Source organism: Acinonyx jubatus, chromosome B3 (assembly GCF_027475565.1).
Source record: "Acinonyx jubatus isolate Ajub_Pintada_27869175 chromosome B3, VMU_Ajub_asm_v1.0, whole genome shotgun sequence".
Classification (NCBI taxonomy): Eukaryota; Metazoa; Chordata; class Mammalia; order Carnivora; family Felidae; genus Acinonyx; species Acinonyx jubatus.
In genome coordinates, this window is record NC_069386.1 from 104,235,862 (window position 1) to 104,258,182 (window position 22,321).

The 22,321-nt window shown below is 45.1% G+C and overlaps 3 protein-coding genes and 1 long non-coding RNA gene across 6 annotated transcripts in view; 2 read left to right on the forward strand and 2 right to left on the reverse strand.

Moving 5' to 3' along the window:
* Positions 1-377: 377 nt before the first annotated feature.
* On the reverse strand, positions 378-2,264 carry GPR135 (G protein-coupled receptor 135). The gene has a single exon (XM_015071822.3). The coding sequence runs from the start codon at positions 2,114-2,116 to the stop codon at positions 596-598; it is 1,521 nt and encodes a 506-aa protein (XP_014927308.2). The 5' UTR covers positions 2,117-2,264; the 3' UTR covers positions 378-595.
* Positions 2,265-3,742: 1,478 nt separating this feature from the next.
* LOC113601324 (uncharacterized) lies at positions 3,743-9,262 on the forward strand. Its single transcript, XR_008299429.1, has 3 exons — positions 3,743-4,004; positions 5,679-5,777; positions 9,126-9,262. It is a non-coding gene; the product is annotated as an uncharacterized LOC113601324 (long non-coding RNA).
* Positions 8,634-19,152, reverse strand: L3HYPDH (trans-L-3-hydroxyproline dehydratase). The gene is made up of 5 exons (XM_015071820.3): positions 18,518-19,152; positions 14,390-14,559; positions 11,877-11,999; positions 11,650-11,787; positions 8,634-9,820 (listed from the first exon to the last, which is right to left on the reverse strand). The coding sequence occupies exons 1-5, from the start codon at positions 19,023-19,025 to the stop codon at positions 9,695-9,697; spliced, it is 1,065 nt and encodes a 354-aa protein (XP_014927306.2). The 5' UTR covers positions 19,026-19,152; the 3' UTR covers positions 8,634-9,694.
* Positions 19,153-19,201: 49 nt separating this feature from the next.
* The window catches only part of JKAMP (JNK1/MAPK8 associated membrane protein), a 29,739-nt gene continuing 26,619 nt past the window's right edge, over positions 19,202-22,321 (forward strand). Inside the window, exon 1 of one of the 3 annotated variants that reach the window (XM_015071836.3) lies at positions 19,202-19,331. In XM_015071836.3, coding sequence (XP_014927322.1) covers positions 19,328-19,331 — 4 coding nt within the window. In that variant the 5' untranslated portion in view covers positions 19,202-19,327. The remainder of the gene's footprint in view (positions 19,332-22,321) is intronic. The other 2 variants (XM_015071837.3, XM_053224503.1) reach the window with 2 other exon arrangements.

The following is a 22,321-nucleotide window of genomic DNA, read 5'->3' on the forward strand; positions in this document are numbered from 1 at the left end:
CTTTCAAAATCCGAAAATGGTTTAAAATGGTCTATGAATATAAAATTTCCCACAAAGATTATAGGGACACGGGTGCGAGGAAGCGCACCAAAACGCGTAAGGACAAGAATTTTTCGTTCCCAACCTAAGCACCCAAAGCGCGTGTCAGAGGTGCAAGTTCTAAAAATCTCAACTTTGGTGAATTCTGGTGATTTAGGGGAGCCTTCAAGTGATTCTGAAAGTCTCCATCCTTTCCTGAAACTCTCTGTATTTGAACAAATCCTGGTTGCATTCAATGATTTTGTTTGTTTCACAGTGTGATTCCTATAATAAGAGCTTTTCAGTAATTGTGAATGTTACTTTTCTCATTTTTGGCACTTACAGTTCACAATGCTTGGTTGTGTGGTTTAATATTTTAATTTTTGCATTTTACACATGGCACTTTTGAAGAAGGGCACATTGTCTTGTATGTTGTTTGGGGGAAGGGGTAAGCCTCCCCCTCTGTCTCTTTTTTAAATGTTTGGCTTTATGAAATACACGATTCTCCCCAGAATCCCGTATCATCAAACGGTGCAGCTGAAAATTTGCCTTTACAAGCTGTGAATCCCAACCTTTCTTAGAGGCTGGTGTCCCCAGCTTCAGACTTAGGCTGTTTGACCGCTGCTGTCACTGGTTCTAGGGGCCCCTCCCTGCAGAAAAGCACAACTGGGTTTTTTCGAGCCCACATGGCCACGTCCCCTCCCATCCCGCTGGACGGGTTGGAAGAGGACATCCTACTGAAGGCTCCCAGCCGGTTGGCGTAGCGGTTTCGAAGGCGATTGCGGCTTCTGGCCTGCAGACCGGGGCCCTGGTTGGGCAGGAAAGCGTCCACGTTCCTAGTCCGGTAGCCCTCTTCCCGGTTGCGCCCCAGGAGCATCGAAATGTTCGGGTTGCGAATGGCGTAGATGACAGGGTTGATGGCCCCATTGGCCCAGGTCAGCCAGACGGCCACCACATTGAGGAGCGAGGGGGCTTGCGCGGCCTGGGCCTGCCGAGCCGCAGCCAGCAGCACCAGGAAGCAGTAGGGCCCCCAGCAGCAGATGACGAAGACGATCATGATAAGCACGGTGGTGGCCGTGCGCACCTCGCTGAAAAAGCGCAGCACGCGCGCGTACGTGGTCAGGGGCCGCACGCGCACGTCGGACAGGCGCACCGTCTTGCAGATGTGGTAGTGGCAGAAGCACATGAGCAGGAAGGGCAGCAGGTAGCAGGCCACCACCAGCCCCACGCTGTAAGCCGCGCCCAGCTGCGCGGGGTCCGGGGACGTCCGGTACAGGCAGCCGTGGAAGCTCTGGGCCGCCGGGGGCTCCCGGGGCGAGCGGAGCAGCTCCCAGGGCAAGGAGAAGCCCAGGGCCGCCAGCCAGGCGCCCGCCAGCAGCTGCAGCGCGCGGCGGCGACCGATTTTCTCCCGCGGCGGCCGCACGATGGCGCAGTAGCGGTCCAGCGAGATGAGGGCCACGCTGAGCGTCGACACGATGCCGAAGCACGAGCTGAAGAAGCGGCTGGCGGCGCAGAAGCCGCGCCAGGGCCCCGCGGCGGGGGCGACGGGGGCGGCGGCGGCGGCGGGGACCGAGCCCCCTGGCGGCGTGAACAGGTCCAGGAAGGCGGCGGGCAGACAGAGCAGCGCCGTGAGCAGGTCCGACAGGGACAGAGACAGGATGAAGGCGTTGGTGACGGTGCGGAGCTGCCGGTGTTTCACGATCACCCCCATCACCGCGCAGTTGCCCAGGCTAGACAGCAGGAAGATGAGCAGGAGCACGAGCGCCTGGGCTGCCACCGCCGCGCCGTGCGACAGCAGCGGCGCCGCCTCGGGGCCCGGCGGCGGCCTCCCCGCCGCCCCCGCCGCCCGGGGCCCGCCGAGGCCGCCGCCAGCCGAGGCGCCAGTGCTGTCGCCCCCGTTCCCGTCGCTCTGGTTCCCCAGCGCCGCGGCCGCCGCGGTCGCCACGGTGCTGAAGGAGAGCACGGCCGCCGCGGTGGCCGCGGAGGAAGTCCCTCCAGGTGCGCCGGCCGCGGAGGGGGCTCCGGGGTGTGGGCTGCCCAACAAGGTCATTCTCGCTGGCGGGCGGACCGGCGGCGGCGGCGGCGGCTGCTCCTCCATGGGGCCCCGAGGCGGCCGCGGCTGTGTTCATCCCGCACGGGGGGAGGCGGCCGCAAGCCGGGGGGGTGGCTCGGGCTGGGGCCAGAGGCCTCTGCCGGGAGTCGGGTCGGCGGGAGGGGTGGCGGTCGCCCCGTACCGGGCCGATCCTTTGACGTGGGTTCTAGGCGTTGCCGAGGGAACGGTGTTTACGCAGGAGCGCGGGGCGGGACGCCGACCAAGCACCCTCCGAAGAGCCGGCCCACAACATCACTCCTCCACGAGGTTACCCGGCCAGGGAGTCTGGGCTTCAGCGGGGGCCAAGTTGACCCCCACCCCCAAGGGACTTCATTTATACGAGGGCCAGGTGAAGCGGGACGGGCCCTCGTATAAATGGCCAAATTCAACAAGGGTTCACTCTTGAACTCTCTTGTCGGATACAAGTGTCCTACAGGAAGGCCTTTGCCGGGGACACTCTGCTTCCTGTTGATGTTTTTGGCACATGCAAGTAAGGCACCTAGAACCTAAGGTGAAAAACGGTCCAGATCCGGAGATCTTAAGCCTCAGGGGCCGAATAATGTGAACCAGGGTGTTCTCAAACTTGAACATGCAACAGAATCACCTAGAGGGCTCATTAAAACACAAGTGACCGGACCCAACCCCGGTTTCAGATTCAGTAGGTGTGGGGTCCGGTCCCAGAATTTGCATTTCCAACAAGTTAATAGGTAGTGATGACGTTGCTGGTTTGAGGAACACACTTTGAGAACCACTAAGATGGTGAGCTTATTAAAACGCATGTTTACGGATGACTCCCAGAATTATTGAGGATGGGCCTGTGAATCTACACGCCACAGGTAATTCTGATATAGGTGCTGTGAGGAGCTAGAATATGGATCTCGGAGACAGCAGGCCATCTTGTTTTCAAGGGCGCAGACCTCGGGACCATAAGTGGTTCACACGTGTGTGGCAGCGTTGGGTGGAGAGTGGAGAGCAATGAGTTCCTTGCCCTCTTGGCGGCCTTCCTCAGTTCTCTGGAATGTGGTGTGTAGGAAGTGCTACCAGCCAGGGAGTCACCGCTGTCGCAGCTCCAGGTTTGTGGCTGGGAGATGGAGAACTGAAAGGTCCTGCCTGCCCAGGGAAGCTGCATCTCAAGTTTTTGGGCATGGCCTCTAATGGGGGAAAATGTGATAAACCCTTAGGTTCTCTAAAACCATGGTTTGCAAAGTGTGGACCCTAGACCCGCTGCATTAGCCCCACCTGGGACCTTGTCAGAAATGCAGATTCCCAGGCTCTGCCCCCAGTATACTGAATCTGAACTCTGGAGGTGGGGCCCGGCCATATGCCCTGCGAGTGATTCTGACCCACAGTTGAGAAACATTGCTCTAAAGAATGACCAGTGCACTTGCAGATCTTGGAATCAATGATATTAGTGCTTCGGATGCTTATTTCAATGAGGAAAAATATCTTACTGGAAATTTACAGTATAAATAGAAGTTTAAGGTGGTAAACAAATGCATTATAGGAATTCATTATAGGATGTTTAACAGTAACGCTAGCCTCTGCCCACAACATGCCAGTAGTGACAATTAAAAATGTCCCTGGGGGGTTGCGGGGGGGGATGACCACAACTGAGAAACACTGAATTAAAACAAAGCTATATAGTAGTTTATTTAGCAGATCTTCTCTGTGCTAGGTTTTCAGAAACAACAAATAAGGACCTTACAGTTTTAGGCAAACCCAAATATGTTACAGTATTGTACGTGTTGTTAAAAAATATAATGAAATTCTATGGAGGTGATTATTCCTAGGGTAGCTGATGAAGACTTCACACGAGCAGTGACATGGGACTCTCCAAAATGAGAAGACAGAGAAGGACCTTTGAAATTCATGTGTAAAGTCTGGAGATAAGTGCGTAAGTTACTTGACTCTTGGGTACTGGTGACTGAGGGTAGGGAGTGGAGAGAGAAATGATAAAATGATAAATGATAAAAGTTGACTGGAACCCTCTTATGAAGGCCTCGCATGCCATGTTACAGCGATTGAACTTCATCGGGGGAGATGGGGTAACGGCACTCGCCATTGAAGGGTAGGCCAGGGTCAGGTATGTTCAGAAAGACAAGAATGACCTCACACGCTCCTGGTTTTCCTCCTCCCTCGGTTGCCTCAGTGGCCTCTCCCGTTCACCCCCATCATCTGGTCTAAATGCTAGAGTCCATCGGGGCCCAGTCCTCAGCAGCTCTGCACTTCCTCCTCTCACCCACACCCAGAGCTTCGAAAGCCCAGTGTTCGTAATCCACGTTGAATCTCTAGCCTCCAGCCACGTATCTAGTTATTTGGCATCTCCCCTTGATGTGCCAGAGCACCTCAAACTCCGCGTGACCCAAGTGGACTTCATGGTCTTCCTCCCACTTTTCCTAAAATCCCTCGGTCCTCTCCATTCTGTGTCTCAGAAAATGGCACTACCTCCCATGTAGCTTATAAACCGAAAATTTAGGATTCTAGGCTAATCCCTCTTCCTCACCACCAGCCCATGTACAATTGACCCCCAAGACCTAGGGATTTTACTTGTTAAGTGTCTTTGTTTCCATTCGCTTCCTCCATCACTTCCTCCTCCACCTGAATCTCAGCTTTCGCTCTCTCTTCTTTGAGCTACCGCGGCCACCCACCGGACAGGTCTCCACACGTCCAGCCCTTACGCTACACTGCAGACTGGATGCCTTTTTAAACAAAATAAATTTGATCATGCCATTCACTTATGTAAACCCCTCTATGGCTTTCTCCTTTTAATTTAGGATAAGGACCCCAATCCTTAATGTTTCCTATGAGGCCCTGCATGAGTTGACATCTGCTCCCTTTCTGGTCTCATTTGGGGCGACTTTCCTTTTTGTCACAACAGTCTAGTCACACTGGCCTTTTGCGAGCTTCTTAAACCTCCCTTCTTAGGTCATCTGCACTTGCTATCCCCTCTGTCTAGAAAGCCCGTTCCCTCGCCTTCCCCCAATGCCCTCGCATCCCCGTCTCCCCGCGCATGTTAACCTCATCTCTCGGGGGAAGCCTTCCTTGGCTTGAAGCATATCAGCACTGTCTATAATTATATTGTTGTGATTAATCATTACCTGCCTCTCGCTATAGGCTGTCAGCTTTGTGAAGACTCGAACCTTGTTTGGCGTGTTATTAGATCCCTAACACTTAGCACTTTAGAAAATTGTTAGATACACAAAACCTATTTTTGAGTGACCGTAGGAGAATTTGGCAACCAGGAGACCAGTTAAGAAGAGGCATTGTAAGAAAAGGCATTCTCCCAGGGGAGAAATGAAAAGGGTCTGAATAAAGGCATAGTGGAGAGGGCGAAGAGATTGTAAGGAGGTAGGGTCTTTGGATGTAAACAATACAAACAGAGCATTGTCTCACCTAAGCAAAAAAGGGGTTTATTGAAAGGATAGAGGGAGTTCAAATTATAAAAGGATAATCTGAGGGAAGTCAGGGCAGAGATAGCAGGTAGAGGTGCAGAAACTAATTGAGGGTGATCACTACTGGAATAAGTCCACTTCAGCCGTGTTTCAGACTTTATGTCGTTTCTCTCAAGATCTCAGATCTAGGGAGAGAGAGTCTGACGGAGTACCCTCTGCCTGGAAGTCCAAGCAAGGCTACAATGCAGGGGATGGATAGTTTTCCACAGGAAAAGGTGAGTGTTGCTGATAAAGCAAAGGGGAGGGAATGATGCCAGCCGAATCCACTCATATCCACCTCCGGAGCATCAACAGACAGGACAGAATGGCGTGAACAAGGAGCCAAGGATAAATCGCAAGTTCCTGGCTCGATGGATGGTGGTACCATTAATTAAGGTGGAGAACACAGGAGGAGGGGCACATTATAGGGGGCAGAGGAATCTGACTTGTCCATCAGGTAGTGGTATGGCTCTGGACCTGAGGATTTAGAGATTTGGAAGTTGTCAGCCTCTCTCTACAAGAGAGAAAACCACAGGCATGAATGTGATGACTACGGACAGGGTGTTGAGTGAAGAGAGAAAAGAGCCATGGGTGGAATGCTAGGGAGTAGAAAAAATTAAGAAGCAGGGAAAGGGTGAAAGGCCAGGCAGGTGAGTGAAATATCTAAATGAGGCATACTGGCCAGTTGAGAAGTCAGAAGTCTTGAGCTTGTGGTTTTCATTTTGATTTGCTTTTCAAAACAAGGTAATCTCAGCTTCTTCTCAGGAAAGCTGCTGTGACCATGAGGTTACCGCTAGGTGGGGAGCTAACAGGCTTCTTTTGTATTTTAGAGCTAAAAGGAGAAGTTGGCAGGTAGAGGAGGCTCAAACTTGTAAAGCCTGGACCCAAGTGGGTAATTGAATAGGTCGGTGAAACAGTTTTGTTACTCAGCCACCGTAGCATCAGCCTCACCTGGGAGCTTGCTAGAACTGCCCCACGCCTGCCTAATAAATGAGAATCTGCAACTTAAGATCCCCAGGTAATTCATACCCACCCTGAAGTATGAGAAACATGGTTCTAAGGAGGGATGTTACGGAATTTGTGGATTTTAAGAGTTAAAGAGAAGGATGCCCCTATTCTTATGGAGTCTAGAGGACTTGGAGCAAAACTCAGTGCAATTTCATGGTGAAGAGAAGATGGACCTGGGCCCACGCAATTGCAACACCTGGTGGGGCTATGGTTAGGGTTAGGGGTTAGGGGTTAGGGTTAGGGTGGGTACTAATGAGGACTGGGTACTAACTTAGTGACCTTGAGAACTTCAGTGAGTGGCTCTGTGGCTGACCCAGCACCAGGGGAATGGAGGTTCTTGCTCTACAATGTACCACACTTGCCTGCCAGGAGCAAGGATGGGTATCCGCCTCGGGTTGCATAAACCCTCGGGTGACTGGTAGACTTAACAGTTAGATCAAGGATAATTTCTAGTGAATAATGAAGTAAAAACCAGATGGCAACAGTCAAATAACAAATGGATGACGAGAAAATGTAACCAATGTGCACAGAATCAGGAATTTAGGAATTTGACTACAAAGATAAGGAAACAGGGGTCATGGCAAGCTAGAGAGGTAAGGCAGACAAAGGATGTTTGTTTCATTTTGTTTATGATGAGCATATTTAAGTACTTAGAGCTATGAGATCAGTGAGGGAAAGGTGGTTGCTTGAGGGAGGTTCCAAGACCCTTACCAACGGTGGGAAAGGATAATTGTAGGCATATATAGAAGTTAGACTCAGTGGGGCTTGTGACTGGTTAGATACATGGACGTGTGGGAGGGGGCAGTTAATTTCCCTAGTGTTGACTCCAAGAGAGACAGTGAAGTGCAGAAGGGATAAATATTACTTCAAGGGTGAGGCTGTGGCTTGGAATCGAATTTAGGAAGATATAGGCACTATTTTTTAATGTTCAAGAAATATAACATTTTATTAACGTCCTCTATTCCAAAGCAAATTCTGGCTGTATTATCTTAGAAATGGAGGAAGTATGGGAGGGAAGTACTTGACTTGGAGTCAGAAGTCCTAGATTCCCAGCCTTTAATGTGGCCTTAGGGGAGTTATTTAACATGTCTGGCTTGTATTTCCCTCATATACAGATCTTCCACTTACAATAGGGTTACATCCCAATAAACCCATCATGAGTGGCAATACCATAAGTCAAAATGCATTTAATACACCTAACCCACAGAACATCAGAGCTTAGCCTAGCCTAACTTTCACATGCCCAGAACACTTACATTAGCCTGCTGTGTGCCAAGTCACAAAACCTATTCTATAATCAAGTGTTGAATATGTCATGTAGTATATTGAATGATGTACTGAAAGGGAAAACCAGAATGGCAGTATGGGTACAGAATGTTTGTCAGTGTTCCACTGTTGACCCTCATGACCGCACGGCTGACTCACTGTGGCTGTGGCTCACTTCGGCCAAGAATTTTAAAACGATAATAAAATCCACTAAAGTCAGTCTGCTTTTTGTCATCACCTAGTGCTGACAATTTAAACAATGTCATTGATAAAATACTCCCCACTCTTGGTAGCTATAGGACAATATGCATTTCATGCTGTACTTCATTAGAGGATACGGGTGTGGCACATTACAAAATGTTGTAAGGTATAACTTTTAAACAATGTATGTATCTTTTTCAAGTTAATGTGACTTGTGAAATTTGGAGAGAGAATAGTAGTTCTATTTTCATTTTAAAAAGAAAGTACAGCTAATCTCTTTAATGTGTAGAAAATTTCTTGGTCATAGTAAGCTAGTGATGGTGTCATGTTTTGAAGGTAAGTGATTCTTTTACCACAGAATTTTATAGGAGATGAGTAGAAAACATTAGTTTTTGTATAATAGGGAAGTTAAGAAAATTAACTATAAAGTTATAAAGCTATGAAGCCTTCATTTTGGTCAAGTAATTCAATCACAGACTTAACCCGATGACAAACCACTTAAAAGTAATCACTTCAGTTTCTGTATGCTCAGAAAAAAAAAAAAAAATACATATATATATATATATATACTATTGCTTATCTCACAGGACTCTACTGAATGTTGAGAGCATCACATATTGAATAAGTCTTTCATACTTCATTTTATTATTTTTTTTAATTTTTTTAACGTTTATTTATTTTTGAGACGGAGAGAGACAGAGCATGAACGGGGGAGGGTGAGAGAGAGGGAGACACAGAATCCGAAACAGGCTCCAGGCTCTGAGCTGTCAGCCCAGAGCCCGACGCGGGGCTCGAACCCACGGACCGCGAGATCATGACCTGAGCCGAGGTCGGCCACTCAACCGACTGAGCCACCCAGGCGCCCCGACATACTTCATTTTATAGTGACTGAAAATGATCAAATTTTATTTTTGACAGGCTCACAGACAAGTAACTAGCAAGGATTGATAGTTAACATTTCTTTCAGGTTTTAAATCTACCTGGCATTTAATTGGTAGAGTATGAAATGATTCATTGATTTCCACTGTGTTTATAATGCAGTAAACAACCCCTCTTATAAGAACCTTAACGATACAGCCGAAGTCTGATTATTGGTCTTCTCACATCAGCTTATGGCACTTCAGCCACCTCGCTGTAGGAGCAGGCCTTTGCAGCAGAGAGAACATCCTGGCAGCAACTATAACATCTGCCCGAAGAAGCTGACCCATCCCAATCCTTCCCAGGCTATGTATGCTAAGTGTTGAGTACCTTATAATAATCCACCTCCCTTACATCCTGCTCGGAGAGAGGATATTATTTTACTCAAAAACTGGAAGACTAAAACAATGAACTTGTAAGAGGCATTGTTATGAGGGCTACAATTCAAGCTATTATTATCCAATGAGCATCTAAAACAACATACTGTAGTAACTAGCAGAGAATAACATTCTAAGACTAATAAGGACTAAGGTAGTAATTTTACCTGATAGGTTAATGACTAGAAAAACATTCTGAATTTTCAGCATTTTGTAAGCTGACAAAGGTGACATTTATACCAATGACATGTGCAAATATGAGGTATAATGATTACATTTAGTCACAGAAATACTATTTTAGAATGAATGGGACTTGGCTTACATGTACAATGTGGATATCATTTTCCATATAATTCAGAAAGAGTGCTGAAAAGTCACAGAAGTCACTTGAGAAGGAATCCATCCCTCAGTGGGTCATCATTTTCCACTATAAAACTTGCTGTACCTGTATAATGGGCTTGCCCAGATACTTCCACTATAACAGCTTTGAAATCCCCACATTTTGCTTCCTGAGAAAAGATGAAAGGAGTATAATATCAAAATACTGCACTTCTGTTGTGTCTGGCCTAAAAGTCACATTCTTGACTTTTATCGTTTTAAAGAAAACCCAAGGTTCATCTTGTAGGTCATAGAAGGTTTTTAAGGAGAGAGACATGATCAGATTTGTGTTTTAGAGAAGTTAACCTGTAAAATGGAAACAAATCAGAGAGGAAAGCAATTAGAAACCTAGAAACCTCTTCAGAGTAACCTTCTTTCATTGATGGACTCTAGAGTCACTAGGGTAGTTTTTAGGGAGGCTGGAGAAGAACATAACAGATACTTTGCAGGTGTAACTGGCGGGCATGAGGACTCACAAATGGGAGGTGACAGTATACATGAGTTAAACATGAGTGTAGTTCCTACTTGGAAGTGAAGCAGATACTCCCATTAACCAAGACGGAATGAGACAGGAAGAGCACACTTAGGAAGGAAGGAAGAACTTTTTGACAAGATGACATATCTCTGGGACTGTCCTTTCCATATGAGTTTGGTGGACAGTTGGGAATATGAGTGTTAGACTCAGGAGAGAGGCAGGCACGCGGTGGGCATGGGAGGGATGAAGGTTCAGGAATGATCATCAGTGGGGTGGTTGGGAGTTGAGGCCTCCAAAGTGGGTAAAATTACCCAGTGGCATCAAAATGCAGATGAGATGAAAAGGAAACTAAGGATGAAATGCTGGGGAGCAGAGGAAGCTGAGGCAAGGAAAGAGACTGAGAAGGCACCATCCTAAGAGCTTGGAAGAGCCCAGACAGAGAGGGAAGGCATGTGGTGTGAGTGAAGATATCCTGCCAAGTATGATTACTAACTATAAAGAAAGAACTCCAAATGTTAACTACCGAGTATCTTTATTATTTCTTAATTTTTAAACATGAGAATAACTAACTCTTATGATAAGATGTCAATCATTAGATTAGGACACAGTAGTTTCATTATCTTTTTATAAAGCTGCTATAATAAAAGCCTCATTAAAAATTTGCTTTGTCCAATAGCAATACAGTAGTGCTTAACAGGGCACGGTCTACACAGAGAGGTCCACATTCAGAGTCTGGCTCTGATATCCGTTAACTGTTTGACCTCTGGCAAATTACCTAACCTCTCGATCCTCCATTTTATCATCTGTTTAAAAAGGATAATAACAGTACTGACTTGCCAAGATTCTCACGAGGATTAAATGAGATGGTACGTATAAACTGCTTAGCGTGGAAATTAACATATAGTGAAATTAGCTATAGACTTGAAGACAATGTGCATGTCTGCTTTTGCGTTCAGTCAGCTGGGATGTCACCCATCATATGGCCTCTGGAGAGCTCCACTATACACCCGTGGGGCAATGAAAGTGAAAAGCAAATAATGTCTTTGTATTAGTGCATGCTAAGTTTTGACCTTGTGGACCCTTAGGAAGGAACTTGGGGGCCCCTAGGGATTACAAGCCACACTTTGAGAACCAATATCCTAGCTGAACAGAAGTTTTTATAGGCCTGATTAAAAAAAAATTTTTTTTTAATGTGTGTTTATTTTTGAGACAGAGCACGAGCAGGGGAGGGGCAGAGAGAGGGAGACAGAGGATCTAAACAGGATCTCCACGCTGACAGCAGAGACCCCAACATGGGGCTTGAAGTCATGAACTGCGAGACCATGACCTGAGCCGAAGGTGGACACTTAACCGACTGAGCCACCCAGGTGCCCCTAAAATTTTTTTCTGAGAGCTGAGTGAAGAACCTTCCCTAACAGGGAACTCAGGCCTCTTCAGTTTCAAAAGTCACACACTTACAAATAAGAAGCTAAGGGTGTTACTTACCCTGACAGCCTTCCCTGTGAATACTGAGCCGGTTGCACTACTTTTAAAGGCTCTGGTCTGGTTCAGTTCTAGAAGCCCTTTGTGATACTGTAAGGCAATTCGAGCTGTCACCCCTGATCCAGTAGGACTTCTGTCAACCTGTTTCAGAGTAAATGAAGATAAGAGCATTCACAGCGTTCCAGTTCCACACAAGCTGGCTTTTGTGCCAAACATTACAGTTTTAATACCTGTTCATCTGCAAACACACAGATGTTGCTGGTTGGTTCCTCACTGTAAGTGTCTTTTCCATCTGTTAATATAGTTCCATACAGAAAGGAAAGGTCTTCACTCTCAGGATGATTAATTTTAAACTGAAAATAACAACAACAAAAAATTATCATGTAAAATTGTCAAGTAAAATAAAAATTTTGATTCAAATTTATCTTAATAAGTAATGTAGAGGGGGCACTCTTAGGCATAACTTTTCAATCTTTGTCATTTTTAAAATACCTTTTGGGTCAGGGCAGTAAATGATGTCTTTGTCTAGATGAATACAAATAGTTTTATTGGAAGTTACGGTTCTTATGATTCTTTGAGTCCTTTCTAAGGAATTTGTTCTGCAGGTAGCCTCTACTAAAGGAACAGTTCTATTTATACACACACACTCCAAATGCTACACTCTTTGAAATACTGACCCCAGGATGGTTAATCCACAGACTGGCCGTGTTTGCTCAAACAGGAGAAGCTAAGGCAGTCAGTCATATGCTCACTCTCAGGAGTTTGAAGGGGATAATGTAGAAATATCAGACAATAAACAGCTAGAGCTGAAGTTATTACCATGGGCAGAGACAAGGACCTGGAAGAGAGGCCACGAGCAAGCAAACGTTGTAACAATGCAGAAGCTATTAGGTAAGAGAAATGGTTGGATGAGAAAAAAGATCTACTGTAAAGGATGAAGTCAGTTGGTATTATAAGAAGCAGCAGATACACAGAGAAGCAGGCGCCTGAGTGGTAAAGGATGGTCAGGCCCGAACATGCAATGCTTTCTGTTCTTAGGAGGTCTAGTTGAACTTTTCCTTGGTTTCTCTAATGCCTATTAGATTTCAAACCTGTAGCACCATTACATCACACTATTCACAGGTATGGTCCCCCCACTAGACCCCCACTCCTTAAAAGTGGGTTTGCTCTTCCTTCGAATCTCTAGCATCTAGCATAGCATAGTCCGACTCAGTAAGTTCTTGGCAAATGTTTGTTAAAAGAATGGATACACCTTTATAATACAATGAATATTACACTGTGCTTTAACTAACAGGAGTTTAAGTAAAAACTTAAAAAAAATAAGTGAAGATGAATTTTTATTAACTTCAGCCCCCACCAAAATGGCCTTTCCCTAAATCTGCATCAGCAGCGTGAATGGTCAACAATTCAGAAAGTAGCTCCGAGGCCTGATTTAACGCTAACAGATGATGCTATGGTTGGTCATCTCATATGTGATTCTCTCCTATTTTTCTTAGAATCCCTCCTCCCTCAAAGGCCACCCCTTGCCACCTTGGAGAGAAGTTAAAGCTTTAATGAGAAGTTCAAAATTACTCCTTTTATTAAGAAAACTATGTCTTGTGGTGCCTGGGTAGCTCAGTTAAGTGTCTGACTCATGATTTTGTCTCAGGTCATGATCATGCATGGTTGTGAGATCGAGCCCCGCATCCAGCTCCGCATTCATTCTTAGTGAAAAGAAAATTGATATAAATTCAGAGCTTCAGAAGGTGCTATGATAAAATAATTCTAGATACTAGTATTGACAGTCCTGGAAAAATGACAATTTAGAACAGGAATACAGTATATATTTTCATCTTGTTTAAGTTATAAATTATGTTATTGAAGTCTCAGGTATGTTAAATAGGCCCATAATATTATTAGAATATTAGACACTTTTTCACAAATTATTTTTTTCCTTAGAATAGTAATTCTCATATGCTAAAACATTCAAATACTGTATATGAGTTTTACAGGTCCCAATTTTATTTTATTTTATTTTATTTTTTTACAGGTCCCAATTTTAAATGTAAAATGGCAGGCTTATGCTAGAAATGAAAGAATATTCTAGACTTATTTATCATCCAAGCTGATTTTATCCGAATAGTTTTCCCAAGCCAAAGCTAGACTGACTTGAGTAGTTATTTAGGTAACTTCTTAGCAATATGGGAGAAATTCACTAATTAGGAATAACTGTTCTCTGTGAAATAAAAGAATGATCAGATTTAATGAAATCTATTTTGTAAGCTATAACTGACATTATTTTTAAGTTTTGCAGAATGACCACGTATAGCAAAGCATATGCATTCCAAGTTAGTGAAATACTATTTGATACATTTCCTATATGTGTAAATAATCACAAATTATACTAGTATGCATATAAAGTTATTTATTGAACATATATTATAGGTAGGTACTATTCTAAGTCCTTTACACGTATCGAACTTACTTCATTCTTATAACACCCAACGAAGCATGTATTTCATAATTCCCCTTTTACGACAGGAAGGTTATGTTACTCTTTCAAGGTTACAAAAGTCACAAGTGGCAAAACTAGGACTCCTAGATAGTCTTGCTAGAGAGCCTAAGATTGTAACCAGTACCTTATTCTTAGTACTTCTAATAACCTAAATATATAGATATTTAATTTTCTGTATAGGGACATAATTTATACTCCCTCCGTGCCACAGAGGAAGGCATTTGTTATGCAAGCAGTGTTTGTACTGACCTGAGCTTTGACTGCTTCCGTCACTGCACTTGCTGCATCCACAAGGTCCCTTGTCTTTGCAGAACAAACATCAAGTCCTACCTTTTCAGCACTAACAAATGCATAAAACGCCCCACCATATGCAATGTCTACCACCATCTTTCCACGACCAGGAACATCCACTAAGAGATCTAAAAAAGATGTGTTTGAAAAGAAGTTTGTTTTTTAGTATTTTGGCAGGAACAGTTCACAGCATTTTTAATATGTGTGTTTTGGTGGAGGGGTGCTTTTTCCTATCATAAAAAGGAATGAAACAAAAATTTATTTTCAAAATAAGCATCAGATAAATATTAGACTTTTAGCTAAGTGCATCTATTTGTTCTATGTCTTTTATTAATTAATTAATTAATTTATTTATTATTTTTATATAGAATTTATTGTTAAATTGGTTTCCAAACAACACCCAGTGCTCATCCCAACAGGTGCCCTCCTCAATGCCCATCATGCACTTTCCCCTCTCCACCGCCCCCATCAGTTTTTAAGAGTCTTCTTATGGTTTGCCTCCTTCCCTCTCTGTAACATTTCCCCCCCCTTCCTCTCCCCCTGGTCTTAAGTTTCTCAGGATCCACATATGAGTGAAAACATATGGTATCTATCTTTCTCTGCCTGACTTATTTCACTTAGCATAATACTCTCCAGTTCCATCCGTGTTGCTACAAATGGCCAGATTTCATTCTTTTTCATTGCCAAGTAGTATTTTATTATATACATAAATCACATCTTCTTTATCCATTCGTCAGTTGATGGACATTTAGGCTCTTTCCATAATTTGGCTGTTGTTGAAAGTGCTGCTATAAACATTGGGGTACAAGTGCCCCTATGCATCATCAAGTGCATCTATTTTTAACTTGATAATGCTTGCATAAGTTTTAGAACATCTAGTGCCATGTTTTTCTTAAATCATGTACACTTACTTTATAACTGCTCTGAGGATCTTTGCTAGGAAACCTTAAAGAGGCAGAGAGAGCAGAAATTCTGGGACATCAACATGTGAAAACTATGAAGGAAAATGTAAGTCCCTTTTCATACTATGAGAAATTGTTTAAAATAGGATTTTGGATCCTATTCACAAACTGGCTTTCTTCAACTGTAATGTCAAAACAAAATGAAAAAAAGAGATTTTTCTATTTAAGTTATATATGCTTATTCTATGTATTTTCATCTCATGATGAAAATCTATGTATTTTCATCTCATGAAAGCATCCTGCAAATACTCAGAATAAATCCATTTTAGAATCACTGCTGATGTTTACAGTATCTTTTTGTGTCAGAGTTTTTGAGTATTCTAAGCCCCTGGCATACCCAAAGTTTCACCCGAAGGTCAGTTGTTTGAAATCCTAAATTGGTATTTCCAAAGGAATGGAGCTGGATGATATTTGGAGATACTAAAACTGTTTTACCCCTTCTTGCATTTTCCTCTCTTCCTCCTCCCCAGTTCATTCTGGCTTGGTGATCATTGCCTTTGGGGGAGGCGTATGTCAGGGGAGAAAGCAGGTTTTATGGAAACCTAAGATCTTAGGGGAGAGAGCTTTGTTGGCAAAGCAGTATTCTGAAGGGGAAATATTTCTCCTGGTTTCCTCTGGAGTGAGAAAAGAGGCAGCAGGTCCTCAGTGCAGAGGACCTATGTTGACTTCCCCACAGCATACAGGGAGGCTACAGGGTGTGATAGAGATCGCAAAAAGGAGGGGAAGCAGGGGCAGGAGCCACATGGACAGGGGTAGATTATGCTTCGCTGGTTACTTGTGCAGGCTGATGGCCAAAAGGCCCTCCTCTCCAAGGCTTTGGCTCTTCTAAGAAAACTTTGCTACACATATAGCAGGAAAGGGGACACCACGTGGAGGGATGAGGCTAGGCAAATCCAACAAGGCAGAGTAGGGTCTCAAAATCATTGTGAAAAATACAGTGTTTATTATATTCCTTAGCTTGCACACTGAGTCATACAAAGATACTGGTATGCCTTCGGTTCCAGGCTAGCCCACAGAGCCCCTTTTGACACGGGATGTGTCAAAACAGAGCAAGTCGATAATCAAATATGCCTGCGGAACTTAAAAGCAAACACGAATGAAAAAGTTTTTGTCTTTGTGGTGATGCTGGTGCAACACAAAAGTCAAACTTAATGAAAAGAGAATGAGGAAGTAGATGGAAATGAAGGACGGCTGGAAAGCTAAGCGTGGCTTTGGTGTCCCCGGGTGTAAAATGGAACTGCTATTCCACCCTGAGAGGACTGTTTTGTGAATTCCATGCAATAATGTGTGGGGAGTGCCTGGCACAAATCAGGAACATAATAAATGTTGATAGTAAGGTCAAAAGGTTCATTTCCAGTGGGAAGAGGGCTATTAGGGGGATGTTTACATTTGCTAATCACCATGTTCTCTCAGTTTCATTTATTTACTTATTCTACAAATATTAATTGACTACCTACTGTTCTAGCACTTAAAAAACCAGTTTTCATTTTAGCTGAAGGGAGTGAAAAAGAACTCAGTGGTCCTCTAAGGTGGGTACTGTGGTCATCTTCATTTTGCAGATCATGACTTTGAGGCATTGAATCCCTTTCACAAGGTCATCAAGATGGGGGGGGCAGAGCAGTGATCTTGAACCCTGTCCACCCTTTTTATATTTTTCAAAGTAGAGAATTTAGCATATTTTTTTAATGACTCAAAGTGACCATTAGTGCCCACTGACTATTGTATAGTCACACAGTGATGCTCTTGGGAGCTATTGTGCTTATGGATTGGCTGTCCTGCCCCAACCAGCCCCGAATGATGGTGAACTTGCTGCCAGCTGTCATTTCCCACAATTCTAGAGTGCTTCTAATCTGGTGCTGGGGTTGCCTGGGGAGAAACTGGATAGCCAAGCTACTTAAACTGCTGAGATTTTTGAGATACAATCTTAAACATCCACCTGTCTCAAGTGCCCTCCCAATTAGGATGTGATACCATTCTCTTGTAGAGGGCAAAAATGGCATAAATTTCCCCCAGGGGAATTCTTCATCAACCTGTGTGTTTCAACTGCCTGCGGCTGCTCAGACTGGCAAATGCCTGCTCATGCCTGGGCTCTTACTGTATCATCCATAATCAGGCTAATCTAGAATCCAAATCCTCAAGAAAGATTAAGATCTAACAGAATGATTTGCATTCGCTGAAGACTTACAGGAAAGGAAGCGATAACCCTATTCCTGAATGGACTAAATTAGCTCTCAGCTCACTTCCAGTCATGACTATTTTGGAGAGATCTCCCTCTTTGTAAGGGTTATAGTTACACACACTCTGTTTTACATGACTAGGCTCTGTGCTAAGGAACCCACCAAAACCTTTTAGAGGCTCAGCACTTGTAGAACTCTAGCAAACCTATATATTCTGCAGCCTTCTGTCTCTAGAAATGTCTTGTTAAATGCTAAGTACCTTGCATACTCTTATTTAATCTTCACCCAAAACTCAATGAGATAACAAATGAAAAAATATGGGCACAGAGAGGTTAGTAATTTGATTAAGGTTGCATAGATAGCTTTAAGGGGTTGTCAGGATTTGGCCCCAGGCAACATCTGTTCCTGTTCTTAAAGAGTAAGAGCAGCAACATCTGTAACTTCCCGATTTGTAAATTGCCTAATTCATTCGTTGTTATTTAATTCTTTTCCAAAGAAGTGGGGAAGGTACTTTGTACAGGTGAGGAAAAGGAGACAGGGTTTAGTAACTTGTCAGGGAGTAATAATGTGTCTCATATGTGTATTCTTAACGAGCCAATGAACCCTGGTACATTGGCTGTTCTTTGCTCTTTCTAACCCTATGAGACTTACCCAACTGTGAAGTCTCTAGGAATGCCTGACAGTGAGGAGTGAGGCGCCGAGTAAGGGAGATACGGAATTCTGTACTCCTCAAGGCTCTCCCAAGACCAAGATGAATAAATCTGCGGGATAATCGAATTGCACACACCGCGCAAATCCGCAAGGCTGACACGCATTTGATTTGGAATTACCTTTTTATTAACTGCCAAGGCATGAGGGTGTGTTAATTGCTATGCGTGGGTTCCAGGCCAGAGAGGCGGTTAGTGGTGTTAGTTGCGTCCCAGAGCTGGGAGGGTGTCGCCGTTTACCTGTGGCCAGCGCGAAGGCCGGGACGCTGTGGAAGCGCACAGGGCCGCGACTGCGGCCGCCCTCGCATTCCACGAAGGCGGCCACCAGCCCGCACGGGCAGTGGATGTTGACGCGGGCCTCGCGGGCAGCGGCAGGGGGCGCGGGGACCAGCCCGAAGTCGACTGCGAAGCGGCCCAGCGCCAGCACTGCGTGGCCGCACATGGAGCTGTAGCCCTCGTTATGCAGGAACAGGACGCCCAGGTGCGCGTCCGGCAACTCGCTAGGCACCAACACAGCCCCGTACATGTCCCGGTGCCCGCGTGGCTCAAACATGAGCCGTCGTCGCAGGTGGTCAAGGTGCTGGCGCATGTAGCGCCGCTTGGCCAGTAGTGTGGGGCCGACCACTTCCGGACACCCCGCCAGCACGATGCGCAAGGGCTCGCCGCCCGTGTGCATGTCCACCACCGACAGCGCCGGTGTCCCCGGGTCGTGCGGCGGCAGCCGCGGCACCGCCAGCGCTCTCTCCATCGCTAGCGTCCGGGAGCTCCACCACGTCACCGCCGGACGCGCTTCCAGCCTCGAGCCCACCCGCGCACTCCGCGCGCGAGAGAGGGTGGACGTGCGGCCGCCTCGGGGGCGGGGCCTCAGAGCGGAGACGAGGAAGCGCGAGGGGGCGGGGCTTCGGCGTGGTGGGGCGGGGCGGGGCTTCGGGTTGGTCGCCCGGGTTACCAGGAGGTGGGGCCGCCCTGGCTGCTGTGGCCCGGATGTCCGGGCGCCGCGAGCCGGGTGGCTGATTTCGGAGCTTCTTCAAGGAAACCTGCAAGCGGCCAATGGGTGAGTGGTCATCGAAGTCCCGGAAAGCGTTTGCCTTAGTCCCTGCTTCCTCCCCTCGCTGGCGCCTCTGGGCTCTGCTCCTGCGGGTGGCCTCCGGGTAGCGGCGCATCCTTGCCCCTTGCTCGCACCGCCCTCGAGCGGGCCCGGGACTCTTCCAGGGGTCGGGACGGTCTCGGCCCCTCTCGGGCTGCAGAGGAGACGTGCCGCTTGGGGGATGCCGGCCGTGTGCCAGGGCAAAGGGCAGGTCTTTGTTGTTCGGGAGGTCACTTCGCTGCCCTTGTTTTAGTTCCTTTGTGTAGCGTTCATGGCTGACTTAAGAATTTAAAGCGCGGGCGTTAGTGCCCAGAAAACATTAAAGGAAGCTGAAGCTAATTGCTGCCTGTTGTCGCCCGCTTCAGCGTCAGACGTTAAGCTTACAGGGCCCTTCACAAAGCGGCAAGACCGTTGCAAAAGAAAAAAAAAAGTCTTAAAATCTTAGCCGTCCTCCAGGAAAGGAGATGGGAGGGGCAATTGAACGGACACGGGGAGCCGCGGTTTTGTTTGATGGGTGATGAGCTGTTGTTGGTTTCAGTCAAGCCTGGTGGTTTTCAGGCCTTGGATTTGAAATACATACATATGTATTTATAAAACATCTAGGTGCAAAATCCACGTGGAAGAAGCCTCCATTCTTTAATTCTGTCTTCTCAAAAAATCTGAAACAATTCATTTTTTGTCTGTTAGTAATTTAGGACATAGTGATTACAATTGGTTAAAAAGTGCCAAATAAGGTAAAGAAGACCATGGATTAAAAAAAGTAAGTGTGATAAAAGTGACAACATTAAAGTTGGCAGACTTTTAGTCTGTGCTATTGCTATTGTTTCTCAGCACAAGGAGAAAAAAGTCAAATCTACTTGAATTTGAAAGGGGAAAGGACATAGTGGACCAAGCAGTCTCTAGAGTGTGAATTCATGAAGAATTTGGGAAATGGTTATTCAAGAATAGTGAAAGGAAGGAAAAATTCTTCTCTACCCTTAGGGTTTTCCAGCTGGGCTAATGATTAAACTCACATGAGACAGATTAACAGGAAAAAAACCTCAGAGTTTTATAACAAGTGTATGGAGAAACAATTATGAAATTGAAACCTAAAGAAATGACCAAGGCAGGGAGTTCTTATACGTTTTAGACAAAGAGACAATAAACTTGGAAGGAATTTACGGGTAAAGGAAAACAGATTTTGGGGCCAAGGTAGTAGGTTAGTAAAATAACAAGGTTTACTTCTGAAGCTTTATTATCACTGATAATAAAGGATGTCTTTTTGCTTAGTATAAGAAGGATATTTTTCGTATGGGAGGTTTGTTCCTTGCTTTCAGGAGAGAGGGTCGGAGTGTCCTTGTCCCCGTTGTTTCTTAAGTAACATTTGTTTCAAATAATTGGTATGCCAAAGTAGCACGTTTTGGGAACCTGCCCTTAGCCCCTGCAATGGTCATAAAATGCTTATTTTCCAAGTTGATTCATACTTGACCACAGGTGTTTAGGATTTATTCCTTAATATATAGTGCAGTATTGGTTTCAGGAGTAGAATTCAGTCATTTATCACTTACATATAACACCTGGTACTCGTCATAACAAGTGCCCTCCTTAATGCCCATCACCCACCTCCCCTCCAGAAGCTCTCTGTTTGTTCTCTATAATTGAGTCTCTTATGGCTTGTTTCCCTCTCTGGTTTTATCTTATTTTTGCTTCCCTTCCCCTATGTTCATCTGTTGTGTTTCTTAACGTCCACATATGAGTGAAATCATATGGTATTTGTCTTTCTCTGACTGACTGATTTCGCTTCTGGATTTACTCTACTCAAGGCTCTAGGTTCTTTGAGGGCAGGGACTCTTGTTATGTTGCTCTGTGGATCTTTAGAAGTCCCTAGCCAGGGAATCTGTGACTTAATGAATGTTTATTGAACGAATAAGTCAATGAACAAAGGAAATCAGATGTCTCTGATGAAAAAAACTCCTTTAATAACTTCTTCCTGCTGATGAGGTCGCAGACAATCTGTAGACCCAGAGTTTTTGTTGTTTTGTTTTGTTTTTTGTATAAAGAAGACCTGCTTTTTATTTTCCCTAAGCCTTGAGATCAGAGATTCTAAGGTAGTTGTTCCCAAATATTGGGGAGAGGCCCAGTGACAACCTTGATGAGATTTTCACCTGTCCTCGAAAAAAATGACAAAAGTTAGGACAATGTTGTAAGGTTTTTCCTAAAGGTAAATTTATTTATTTTAAAGGCCTGCCCTTTATTTCAAAGTTATGTATTTTCTGCTTTTCTGGTATTAAAATGTGTTCTATTATGAATGAAGGTGATATTTTGTGTGAACGAAAGGTGACGTGTGTGTGCATATGTGCACACTTACTGTTATGGCTGGGCCAAATGTGGGGTGGTGATCGTCTGTTAGTTTCCTGATTAAAAAATGGAAATGCAAAAGTCTAGACCATCTCATCAAGGGGGAGTAGCTCTTGGAGCCATTGGGACATACCGGGTTAAGCTGTTTTAAAAAATTTTTTTAATGTTTATTTTTTATTTTATTTTTGAGAAAGAGACAGAGCGTGAGCAGGGGAGGGGCAGACAGAGGGTGACACAGAATGTGAAGCACGCTCCAGGCTCCAAGCTGTCAACCCAGAGCCAGACGTGAGGCTTGAACTCACGAACCGCAAGATCATGACCTGAGCTGGAGTCTGACACTTAACTGACTGAGCCACCCTGGTGTCCCCCCCCCCGCCCCCCGTCCCCGCCTTGGGTTAAGCTTTGAATTCTGGGGATAGATCCCACTCAGCTGGCTGAGGGGTCTTAATCATAAGGAATAGCCTTAACATCAAAGTTTCAGTATAACTTTCTGCATTGTTACAGTGTAAAAGGAGAAAGTTAAGTTTAAATATAAGTGTATCAAGACTTTGTCTAATGCGTATCATTTTTTAATTGAACGGTGTTGAGGTATTTCTGCTACGTGCTTCAGCTGTTATTAC

What these genes read in the sequence shown, in the direction of transcription:
- GPR135 (XM_015071822.3), bottom strand. Translation starts at nt 2,116, where the DNA reads ATGGAGGAGCAGCCGCCGCCGCCGCCGCCGGTCCGCCCGCCAGCGAGA.
- L3HYPDH (XM_015071820.3), bottom strand. Translation starts at nt 19,025, where the DNA reads ATGGAGAGAGCGCTGGCGGTGCCGCGGCTGCCGCCGCACGACCCGGGG. An exon ending in GTGTGTTTGCAGATGAACAG is followed by an intron (nt 11,788 to 11,876) that starts GTATTAAAACTG and finishes ACTCTGAAACAG; the next exon opens with GTTGACAGAAGTCCTACTGG. An exon ending in TCACAGGGAAGGCTGTCAGG is followed by an intron (nt 9,821 to 11,649) that starts GTAAGTAACACC and finishes ATCTTTTCTCAG; the next exon opens with GAAGCAAAATGTGGGGATTT.